General features: G+C 32.1%; 1 protein-coding gene across 2 annotated transcripts in view; it reads left to right on the forward strand.

Moving 5' to 3' along the window:
- The window catches only part of LOC118205432 (uncharacterized protein KIAA0930 homolog), a 63925-nt gene that overhangs the window by 49232 nt on the left and 1583 nt on the right, over positions 1-13110 (forward strand). For both annotated transcript variants that reach the window (XM_085812247.1, XM_085812246.1), the window contains one exon: positions 5563-5712. In XM_085812247.1, the coding sequence (XP_085668373.1) occupies positions 5563-5712 (150 nt within the window). The remainder of the gene's footprint in view (positions 1-5562; positions 5713-13110) is intronic.

Below are 13110 nucleotides of genomic sequence, written 5' to 3' on the forward strand. Positions count from 1 at the left end.
TGGACTGTTCAGAGAAAAGTACTGAAGTAGAATTTTTTATACATTGTTTCAATAATAATATTGTATTGGTAAAATTAATTATTAATCTAAAGGACTACACAATTCCAGGGAAGGAAAACATACAAAATTATTTATTTTTTATATAAATTTTTTCAAATACTGTAAATAAATTATGTTTTGAAGTAAAGAAAATATATCTTGCATATACAGCGAAAAATAAACTACAAAAGCCACATTTTATTTACTGATTTCAAAAACACACAAAAATTTTTCCCCTCGGTTATCTTGAAGAACATTTGCCTTAAAGTTTGCATCAGAGCTGATATCTAACACTTAATATTATTATTATTCTTTATTTTACTTTATTTAGGATCATATACATTAGGATTTTTGAATGTCTGTAATTTAATAACTTTTACTCATATTTTTAAATTTAGTGCTTTTTGTTTCGCAGATATTTTAATGTAAGGTCACTTCAAATTTATGAAATTTTCTGTGTAACATCCATGAAGATGTGTAACATCTTATTTGTATAACAACACTTATTTGATGAAATTTATCTTCATGGATGTTACACAGAAAAACCAAAGGATTGCAGTAATCTGAGAAACAAAAATCAACTGCCATGGCATCACTTGAAAATTGATTTATATACTTTGCTAGCTGCTTAGAAATATAAATAATAAGAAATAAAAGAAATAATATAAGTCAGAAATATAAATAATAATTAAAATAATAATAAACTTATATACTTTGCTAGTGGAATAGAAAAATTAATGCGAATGTTATTACACCATTGCAATAATTTATTACACCATTGTAATGAATCGTTTAAAGTATATCATGTCTCAAGGTTGTCTGTAAGATAAATTACAGTAACTGAAGTAAAGATGAAATTTGTGTGTCAGAAATGGTAAAAAAAAAAAAAAAAAAAAAAAAAAAAAATTCGATAAAAAACTATTTCTAATACTGGAGGTACATTTCTGAATATGTAGAATACTTCAAAAAATTGCTTTAGATTGATAGTAAAATTAGGAAGCCTTGATGTTGAGTTAATTGTCGGTATTGGATTAGAGAGTGTATGCTTCGAACAGAATGTATAATTATTAACACCAATATTAAGTTATGCTCTCAGAATGGGATTGCTTACCAAAAAATATTTCACTTTATATTAGAATATTGTTTACATAAAATGCATGCTTGTGACATTAAGGAATTAAGTATCTTGTAAAAAAAAATCCATATAGATGCATCCCTTTTACAACACGATTTCGCTGTTATATGATAAGAAAAACGCCCATCAGCAGCCATTCGATAAAGTTCCAGGATTTGAATCTTGCAAACAGGCTGTATGGGTATGGTTTTCCCCATGTGCAACATGTATATAGGCCAGTTTCCCTTAGAAAGTCCTCCACAAAAGCATATGGCAACATGATTTCATTTCAGCATCTTAAAGACATTTCAGCATCTTAAAGAATATGCATAAATCTTCTTATGACACTTTACATACATACAAACTTTGATAATGCATTTTTTATTCTTAACATTTACAAAATTAAGTAACTTACTATGCCATTGTATCAGGGGTTCTAACCTTATTAACCATTTGGGCACATCTAACAGAAAATGCTGGCAGGTGCAGTTAAAAAAAAAAAAAAAAGTATAATGATTCTTAATATTTCTTTATTTTATTGCAATCATAAACAATACCCTGCATTACAAAGGTAACAAAAAATTCAAAATAGTTGCTAATGTAGTATTCAAAATAGTACTAATATAGTATAAAGCAGACAGTCGTGGACGCACAAAAATAGCTTCATGGGCATGGCATTAAGAACCCTTGTAGTACATGATAGCAACCTATTTGTTTATTTACACAAAAATAAAAGAAATTCTTGTAATGCCCGCTGTCAAGGTCTTTATTTGGTCAAGGTAGCTAATCACGATGGCTAAGACACCCACATTCTCTTATATTGAAATTCTTTTGAATTTGAATGGTGTCCATCATTTGCATGGTATGTGTCTTGTTCTCTAAGTATTCAATGGATAATTGCATGAATTGCATGAATAATTGTGATTTTGGAAGTAACTTACAAAAAAAAAAAATTGGTATTACAAAAAAAAAAAAAAAAATCCATATAGATGCATCCCTTTTATATAGATACTAATTAGCTTTGTTGCCTTTAGGAGTAATTATTGTGAAATTATATTTCAGTTCTGTGAAGTAAGAAAACAAACTCCCCCCCCCAAAAAAATATATTTCTTTGGTGACAGAAATACAAATTTCTAATTGTTTTCTAAAGGAGAAAAGGCATCTCAATTTGCAGAAAGTCTAAATTTAAATCAAACAACAATGAGATCCAATATAAAAATAAAGAAATTAGAAGGGCTATTACCACAGGTTCTTTGCAAAATATGCAGCTTGTTCCTATGTGCCAGTTACTGAAAAAATGGAAAAGGTATTTAGCATTTGAATTGAAGATTGTTCTTAAAAAGGATTCCATTGGGTAGTACTGTCATTAAAGAAAAGCCTGTCAAAATTTACAAACTTCTGAAAAAATGTGTAGAATTTTCTGAACACCTAAACTTTTTGAAGAGTAAGGGTTGGTTCAGGAAATTTAAAAATTATTTTGCAATTCACAGCATAAAAATTCAGGGAGAATCTGCATCGACTGATCATGAAGCCGTCGACACATATCCAGAAAAAAAGTCAAAGGAAGAGTAACTAGTTTTTAATACCATTGAGACTGGCTTTGGAGCAAAAAAAGTGCCCAAGAGAGGACCATTATATGTGTATATATACAGTCGTGTGCAAAAGTTTAAAGCACTCGTAGAAAAATCAAATTTATTGGAATTCTGCAACAAAAACATATGTTATAAATGAAAAAAATAGAGTTACACGGTTACTGAAGTATAGTCAGTATTTTGACGAACCTCCTTTATTTTTTATTACTGCTGCAATCCTTTTAGGTATGCTGTGAACAAGAGACTGTCAGTAAGCTTGAGAAATATCTGTATACCACACATGCTTTATCGCTTCAACAAGTTCTGTAGCACTGGATGGTAGCTTCTCTGCAACTTTATTTTTCACAATACATCACAGATTCTCTATGGGATTCAAATCTGGGCTATCACCTGGCCATTCAAACACTTGGATTTCAGTAACCCTCAGATAATCCTTAACATTCCTTGCCCTGTGACACGGTGCCTCGTTATCCAAGTGAACATCCAAGCGAAGCTTCAACTTGTCACGTAAGAAATTAAGGTACCGAATGCTGTTCATCGTGGTTTTAGGTGGCAGAAAACATACATCAGCAGTCATTGCACCCCATACCATCTGGCTTGAAGGGTGTTTCACTGTCGGAATCGTATATCTGTCATCATATTTTTTTTCCAAATGGGCGCCGAATACATTTAGCACATGTAGAAAATTGCTGCACACTTGACCCATCGGAAAATAACACTGTACTCCACAGTTGTTCGGTTCATTCTGATATTGTCTGGAGAAAGTCAGTCGTTCCTTTTTCATACTTTGAGTTAAGTCGAGGTTTCCTTGCAGGTTTATAGGAAAATAAACCATAATGTACCATAATGTTAATCAAGCATCTTGAAATGGTACTCGAACTGACCCTTTGCAGCTCTAATTTTAACACAGGAGGTTGTTGGACATTGAATGATCATCCTTCTTATCACACGTTCATCCCATGCAGAAGTTTTTTTTGGGCCGCCGCTTCTCTTTAAGATCCGTATAATTCCGCAAAATTTTGAATTTACTGATAGATTGATGCACACCTGTCTTGCTGACATTTACCTTCAAACTTATTTCACATTCAGAAAAGCCAATGTCATGCAGGGCCATTTTTGCCCATTTTTCCCTATTTTTGCCCATTTTTCAGCAGCAAATGAAGATTTTTTGCCCATTACAAGAATTATACAACAGCAATGTGTACCCAAAATCCAATAGTGAACTACTGATAAACGAGACCACGTTATATTTATAGCAGTAGAAAGCATTTGATGCAATCAACCCATGAGATAACGCAATCATGAGTGAAAATGGTGCAATCTGTTAAAATACAGGAAAACGGTTACTGGTCTTAAATTTTTTTGCACATGACTGTAGTATATAGGCCGAGTAAGGACTTTTCTGGACACAGTGTGTATTCGTTAATGTTATATTCAATTAAATATATATATTTACCATATAGACAAGCCGCTATGACCATCACCACATTCAATGAATTCGTCTGGATGATATGGAAAGCACATGATTAATTGGGAATTATATTTAACTGCTGATCCATCACTTGGGTCGATAAAATGAGTACCAAGTTTGCTTGGGGACTAAACGCTGAGGGTTCTGCGACAAGCTGACCACTTGTTCAGGGCATATGCTTATGTACCCCGGAGCCCACGGTCAAGAAAGCAGATTTCGGGCACTGCAGACCGTGGCCCATTAGGGCTGTTATGCCACTTAGTTTTTATTTAACTGCTGCAGGAGAAAGTGAAGAATAATTCTTGCACTTAGTTTTGTGAGTGATGGGAAAGGCTGCTGATCTAAGTGAATTTGATAGATGGTAGATTGTAATGGCCTCGGAATGAGTATCTCCAAAAAGAACTGTTCTGCTTGGTGCAGCAGAATTGTTGCCAGGCAGTGGCTCAACTGACAACCCAATACAGTACAGGTCCAAGTGCAAGTGTTTCGGAACACACAGTTCACCGGACACTATTGTATATGGGACTGCACAGCAGAGGTCCCACTTGTGTGCCTCTGTTGATTAAGTGTCATTGTCTACTGTGTCTACAGTGGGCCTGGTCAAGTGAATCATGGTTTCTCATTCATCACATCCGTGGTGGTGTCAGGGTATGCTATCATCCAAGCGAATTGTTCCCCCATCCCTGGTACAGCAGGTCATACACAGGCAGGGTGGTGGCGGTATTATGCTTTGGGAGATGTTCTAATGGGCAGCTCTGGGACCCTTAGTTGTGTAGAACAGACAACGAAAGTTGCAAACTATCTGAACTTAACTGCAAATCAGTTGGACCCTTATATGGCATCTGTCTTCTGCCCCATGTCACAAGGCTCTAATTCGAGTGGTTCGAGGAGCATAAGGATGAATTCCGATTAATGTCCTGGCCACCTGAAACGCCAGATCTTAACTTAATAGAGCATATTTGTGATGTCATGAAGCAGTAGCTCAGAGCTCAAACACCACCATGTCAGAATAGCTTGACTTTGATTGCTACTTAGGCATTTGGTACAACCTGTCTTCAGAACTTGTGACACCCATGCCAAGGCAAGTTATAGCTGTTTTACAGGCCAAAGGTCACAAGCACATTATTGAGTAGGTGGTCATAATGTTTTGGCTGTTCAGTGTATACACACATATAATTGTGCCCACAAACGTCCAAAGTCCAATTTCCTTTCAAAATTTATCAGAAGCTTTATCGTAAAGTTAGATTATATGAGTTTTAAAATGTCATTCTTTTTTTTTTTTTTTTTTTTTGTTATTTTTTTTATGTGGTAATGAAATTTAACCTGATAAGTTTATTTTTCAATAGAGCTTGATGATACTGCCTACAACAGGTTGTGGACAATGAGAGGATTTGGTCAAGCGTACCACTTTTGGAAAGAATCACGTCGAGCAAACTCGCCTGCACTTCATGCCTACCTCACATACATTACACTGCCTTGGCATTCCATCATTGCAGGTAATATAACCCAGAAAATTTAAATTTAATTTTGTCCCATTTGTTTCTAAATTAAAAAGATATATGATTACTTTTAATGAGAAGTTTCTTAAATTATATTAGATCTTAAATGGTAATTAAGGTATTAATAAGGAAATCCTAAATGATATTAGATCTTCTCATATGATATGGAAACCAGGTTTAACTTAAAATGGTTAGATGCAGAAGATTACATAATATGTTGATTAACAATACCTATAAGTACACTGTAAATCCAAACTTTTTTTTTTTTTTTTTCTTTTCGACAAAATACACTTTTGAGGAATTAGTATTTATGACATTTACCTTCTTTTCAGTATGCTGTTTGGAAATGGTATTTGTGTACAGTCAAAAGTCGTTAATCCGGACTCGTCGGGACTTCGGCGATTTCGGATTATCGATTTTTCCGGATTATAGATCATCAGTTTAAATCTCGTAAGATGGCATGCAAAAATTCTAAAATTAAAAATATGAAACCGTAATTTATGAAATAAAGAACAATTATGATCTAAAGGGTATCAAAATTTGCAAAAAGAAAAAGCTTAATATTTATTTGTTTACTTTATTAAACATTTCTTTCAATGTAAGTTGTTTCAGTTTTGCTTCGTTTCATGTGATAATACTTTCTCTTTAATTCTATTAAACAGACATAATTTCTTGTTCAGTTACAAAGCTCCGCTGTTCAAGTCCTATAATTGCTGTGTCAAGAACACGAACTAACTTGTCAATCGAAATATTTTCGTTTTCAATAACCTCTGTCACTTTCTTCGCTATCGGAAGCGAATTATAATGACGAGGAACTTGTTTTAAATCATCTCAAAGACGGAGCATATCGAGATGAAATACTACATTTGGAAAGGAATTATAAGCCAAATAAAATAAAAACATCTGCGCTGAAGATAAGGATAGTGCTGACAGATCAACTTCCAATTCATTACGCCCCCGCCGCGGCGTTCCCCCCGCCGAGCAGCGTGAAATTGATAAACAGATTTCGGATTTCAAAACATACTTTCGCTTTAGATCCTTTACATATTAACAAATATATATCGGAAATTCTATTTTATATAATCGAAAGTTTAAGCTTACTTTTAAAAAATTGCTCTTAGCCGGATCCAATTCGAAAATTAAGGAACAACGCAATCATCAACATTAACTGAAATAGATAATTAGATAATTTTAGCTTATACGTCCATTATACATAAAACACGCACGCGAAAACGTATTCTGCACTTGCGCACACTCATATGCGCAGTCGTGAAAGGTCTTACGCGCACGCGTAAACGCCTATGCGCATGTGTCAACGCGGCGCATGCACAGAAAGTTTTTAGTTTTGAGGTCCGGATTATAGATCATTCCGAGTTATGGGTGTCCGAATTAACGACTTTTGACTGTATTAGTTCATATCTACTGATACATCAAAAATATTTTCTGTGACTGTGATTCAGGCAACCTCTTAGTAGTTCTAGATGCTAACTGGATTCGTTTAGGAAAAATAATATTTTAATTTCTTTTTTCTTCTTGCCAATCTTTTCAATCCAGAATTTCAAGTTTTCAGTGAAGAAACACAAATTAGGATCCTCACAACATGCTTTTACTATTTTTAGAATATCTGTCTGTATGAGTGTGATGATTTTTTGGTCCATGATATTTTTATATGAAACCTCCAAAATTTTCTGTTTACCATTTTTTAGCTATTTACCATCATAACTGATTAGATTTGGGTCAAGTTAGACAGCTGGAAGCAGTTTTATGCAGAAGGTTCATTTACAATTGCAAATGGTATTTTACTTGAGAGAACAATCACAAGTGGCCCTTGAAAGCCCATAACAGTTTTTAATGAAAAACTGTATTAAAATATAATCCAAAACTTTTCAATTGTGGTATTTAAGACTTTTATATCAATAAGATTAACATACAAGATTTTGGCTAAAATTGATGAAATGGAAGCGATACTTTATTTTAAGCTCTAAACAGATTTTTCTTAAAAAAATAAATTATGAGGTGATCCAGAACTTCTCCAGTTGGATATCTATGAAATAGGCATGTAATTAAGAGCAACATGTTACATTTATAAGTATTAAATGTATTCTTGGAATTGTGGTACATGCAGCAAGAATAAGTTCATTGTAAAAAGCTCTCGTTATGAAGCATTATTCCTCAATTTTGTGTGTTTCACTTTTGCATCAAATCACTTCCCAAATAAAAGGATGCTTCCACCAAATGTTATTACTGTATTTTATTTGTAATGAAATAATATAACAAATATAAATCATATAGTGAGTATAAAAAGAAATATATGGCTATATCTAGCACTCTGTTGGAAATTCTAAGGATATGTTGCTTTAAAAAATTTGTGTAGTTGTTAAATCGTTGATGTGTAAATCTGAAATGTTGTATGGCCAGAGGATATACTATCAGCAATGCAATCTTTTCAAATCAAAGTATCAGAATGGATTTTATCATTGTCCATTGTATAGGATAAAATAGAATAATAAAAAACGAGTAGTGCTTATAATTAACACTGAGCCATAATGTTTATAAACAAATTAGTTTCCCCCCCCAAATGATCAACCAGAAGTGATAGTTTAGCTAAAGCTCATTGCTATTATGCTAATTTCATATTTGGTTTATGGCCTTAACATGGCTATGTGCTGGCCATTCCTCCCCTTTTTTTGTCACTGTTCTTTTTGAGAGAGGAAAAAAGGACAGGGGCCTCTCCTCTTTTTTTGAGCAAATATATATATGCAGCACACAATACAGTACAAGTCTATAATTCGGACCTCAAAGCCACAAACTTACGCATGCATGTAAAGCCAGTAAAGCTTTTACCCTTGTGCGCTTCCGATAGTGAAGAACATTATTAAAAACGAAAAAATTTCGATTGATAAGTTAGTCGGTATTCTTGACACAGCAATTACAGGACTTGAACAGTGGAACTTTGTAACTGAACAAGGAATTATGTCTGTTTATAGAATTAAAGAGAAAGTACTAGCACAAAAAACGAAGCAACTTAACTTACATTGATAGAAATGTTTACTAAAGTAAACAAATGAATACTAAGCTTTTTTTTTTTTTTGTAAATTTTGATACCCTTTAGATCATAATTGCTCTTCATTTCATAAATTACGGTTTCATATTTTTAATTGTTTAATTTCTGCATGCCATCTTACCAGATTTAAATTGATGATCTGTAATCCGGAAAAACCCCTAATCCAGAATCGCCGAAGTCCCAATGAGTCCGGATTATGGACCTTGTACTGTATATATTTTTTGCTGTACTTCAATTAATTTTGTTTCCTAGAATTTCGTTAGAGATATATTTCAAATTCAGTCGATTCAGTTCTTTCTTTGCGGTAAGGCAAAAATACATAAAACTCAATCTTCATTAAAAATTGTGAAATACAGAAAAACCTAAAAATCCAAATGCAGTTAAAAACAATTTAAAAAAATTTACAATTAAAATTAAGAATTTTTACACAAAAATCAGCAATTTGGCCAAAGGTGAAATTTTTGGTGTACAGAAATGAAAGCTAACTTTTAGTCACTCTGGGCCAAAAAACACTGAATTTGGTGCATCAACTGGCTTAATTCACTATTCTACTAAGAGTTTCACTCTAAATAAATGGCGGCATGGTTAGGTTAGCACCTCTTAAACTTTTAAATTACTAATAATTTTACAATTATTGCATACAGTTTGATTAAAGGCATGAAAACCTTAATGGGAACATAAGAACAACATATTTCAATCACTTTAAAAAGTAAAAAGTGCACAATTTACCAACATATAAAAATAAAAACGCAGAGCTCACCAAATCAGGTAACAGAGTGGTAACATATATATATATATATATAGATAGATAGATACACTTAGAATAGTCATTAGTGAAGTTTTAAAAATAAAATTAAAAAAAGAATATAGCATCTGCATTCAATCTAGCAGCATCTGCACGTATACCGCTAGATTGAAAAATCTAGAAATCAAAAAGTAAAAGTTAGAATGAAAATGAATAACATTCTGTTCCTGCAATATGAAGGTCTAACCTATCTTCTCTGGCTAAAATCACCAAACTGAATAATCACAAATTAATGAAACTTTCAAAAACGGAAACTGTAAATGAAAATTAACCCGAGAGCGCTGGGTCCAATGGACACGCCTGATTAAAGAAACCTTTCTGAAAATGCCCCTATTTTCCCCAAGTGGTTGTAGTTCAGTGTAGTCTCCTCCAAGGCCATCCTCTTTATGTTTCCAAAGTTTTTTGCCGGAAATTTTATTTGAAGTTTTCTTTTAATTGGATCGGGTCTTTCAGACCCAGCGCCCCTATTCGCATTGCTGTAAGGTAGTTTGTGGTAGCAAAGAAAACAGCAAACATGTCGCATAATTTATCCTATAAGGAAAAAATCTTACGTTTGCAAAAATTATTTGATGTATCAACTGTCGAAGACTCCATTGAAGAAACTGATGATGAAAGTTATAATGAAATTTTTAGTTCTCGTGACACTGATTCAGAAATCGAGATGCATTCTGAAAACAAAAATGAGACTGACGTTTATTGCTTTATTGGAAAAGACAAAAACCCAATAGTAAAAAGAAAGTCTAAACTTGATGATGTTAGAACGCCTGCTCATAATATTATTACTAAATTGCCTTTAAATATCGGTAAGACAAAATATGTGTAGACTCCAAATGAATCGTGGTAACTTTTACTAAGTGAACAAATGTTGCTGAAAGTCGTCAGTTATACAAATATGTATATTGCATCTATTTCTGACAGCTATCAAAGAGAGAGAGATGCTCATAACACAACTCTAACTTAAATTCACACTTTTAATAAGTCTTTTATATTTTTGTGACATAAGTCATCTCATGTAAATGTCCGGGATCTGCTGGCAATAGACAGAACCGGCTTGGAAATTTTCCACAAAACTGTGTCTTACAAATGTTTTCTTTTTTTTATAAAGATGTTTGCGTTTTGATGACGTAAGAACTCGCATCGTCAAGAACGAATCAGATAAACTTGCACCTATAAGAGAGTTTTTTGAAGATTTTGTGAATAACTGCCAGAAATATTACACTGTCGGTGAGTTCATAACAATTAATGAAAAACTTGAAGCCGTACGAGAAATATGTTCTTTCAAGCAGTATATTCCTGATAAACTTGAATAATAACTCCTGACTAACCTGAATAAGAATATAATGAATTCCTAATAAATTCTATATTAATGTAATACATTTTTCTATTCCTTTAAAAAATTTTATTTCATAAAGAATAATATAGAAATTGAAATTAAAATATTAATTTTTATAGTTTGCATATTTTTAAGTTTCATCATAAAATTTTGGCATAAATGTAAGCCTTTTACCTGAAGAGTAACAGTTTTCTCTTCAAAAAACAGGAGCCGGGTCTTTTGGATCCAGGGTAACTCAAAAGCTAACGTGTAACTCAAAAGAGCGCGTGCGCTCCCGACTTAAAATGAGAAAAGAGAAAATTTGTAAAAAAATTACAAAACATTATACATAACAAAATGAAATAATTTTTTAATCTTCTCTGTTAACGCTTCAAACAGAGCTTAGACCAAATTAATTAATGAGTTTCAAATGCATGTTTCGTTCCTCTGAATAGGTTGAGACTCAAAACCAGTCTCAGATTTTCTCTTTTCTCATTTTAATTTTCATTTAAAGATTCCGTTTTTGAAATATTCATTAATTTGCATTTATTCAGTTTGGTATCTTTACCTGGAGAAGGTAAGATAGGTTAGACCTTCATATTATAGGAACAGAATTTTATTAATTTTCATTCTGACTTTTATTTTTTGAGTTTTATATTGTATGTATATATGTGTGTGTAGGTGTGGGCCAGTTGCCAAAAAAAAAAAAAAAAAAAAAAAAAAAGGAGGAGATGCACAACTAGCTATTATTGCAGTCCATATACAAAATTTTAACGCTCTATGGCTACTCATTTTTTAGTTATGCGAGATATGTACGTACAGATGTTAAGAAAAAAATATCTTCTAAATCCATTTTAAATTCATTTTTACAATTTGTTTTGGAAAAACAAGTCCTTTATTCTGTCCGTATGTGCAGATGTCACATAAAAACATCATTCAAATGGATTTGAGAGCAATCAGAATGTATATTTTCATTGAAATCGGCTGCCCAAAATTTTTCCTGATTACAATACTTCTTTTATTTTGGATAAGGAAGTAAAAATGCTGTTTATCGACAAATGGGACAAAGCTGTAAAAAAGAAAGACTTTGCCATAAAATTCAGTATTTTGTGAAGTAGTTTATTAACAGTTTTGAAAAATCAGAACTAAATTTTGTGAAGCTTTGATTTTACTGATAGACAGATAGACTTCAAGATAGACTTAAGATAGACTTATTATGATATAAAACATTCCAACAGTGAAAACAAATTAGAATAACTGCTTATTTTTCAAAATTTTATAATTTTCTTATGTAACCTTGATGGAACAGATGCTAATATAAGTAATTTTGCATTTATATTTTAGTTTAGTACTATTTAACATTTAAAATTTAAGAAAAAATTTCGTCTTAAATCCTGTTTTATTATAACCTCCATTTTGCGAATTCCTCGATGTAGCAAAGTATTAGAGATTCGACTGTAATGTGTATAGATAGATAGAAAATTATTTGTTGAAGTAAAATTTGAGAGAAGAAATGCATTAAGGGCTTCATGTAAGCATAATAATAATTTAATAATTTCAAATTTCAGTAAAAGTTATTTTATGTAGAGTAAAGTACATTTTGTATTGAAATTGTTGTTCATCACAGAAGTAAGGAAGTTATAACACTAAGTCTTAAAACAGCTGTATATATATTACTTATCTACTCTCTGAAAATGTGCATGCATACATATACATTTTATTCAATGATGAAGCAAATTAAGGAATTTATAAATTATTTTTCCCTATATTTACAAATAATGCAAGGTTCAAGCTGTACACACAGAAATACAACTGGTAATGGTTGACTGTGTGGTCGTACATTGTTTCCATTCATAATGAAATGGTGTATAATTGAAAATTTATAGTTGGATGGAGGCTATAATAAAACATGATTTAAGATGATTTTTTTTTTTTAATTTTAAATGTTAAATAGTACTGAACTGAAATATAAATGCTAAATTACTTACATTAGTGTCTGTTCTATCAAGGTTACATATGGAAATTAAATAATTTTGAAAACTAATCAGTTACTCTAACTTGTTTTCACTGTCGGGAATGTTTTATGTCATAATAAGTCTTTCTTATTATATCAGTACTTTTTTTCTTTTACCTTGTATTTTATTTCTACATTTATATGCTTCCAGTAACGCAAATTCAAAGGAATGTACTTACTATAGTTATGTTCTTTCATGC

The sequence above is a fragment of the Stegodyphus dumicola genome, chromosome 2 (genome assembly GCF_044657685.1).
Source record: "Stegodyphus dumicola isolate Sdum_Otavi_A_Nest chromosome 2, ASM4465768v1".
In the NCBI taxonomy this organism is placed as follows: Eukaryota; Metazoa; Arthropoda; class Arachnida; order Araneae; family Eresidae; genus Stegodyphus; species Stegodyphus dumicola.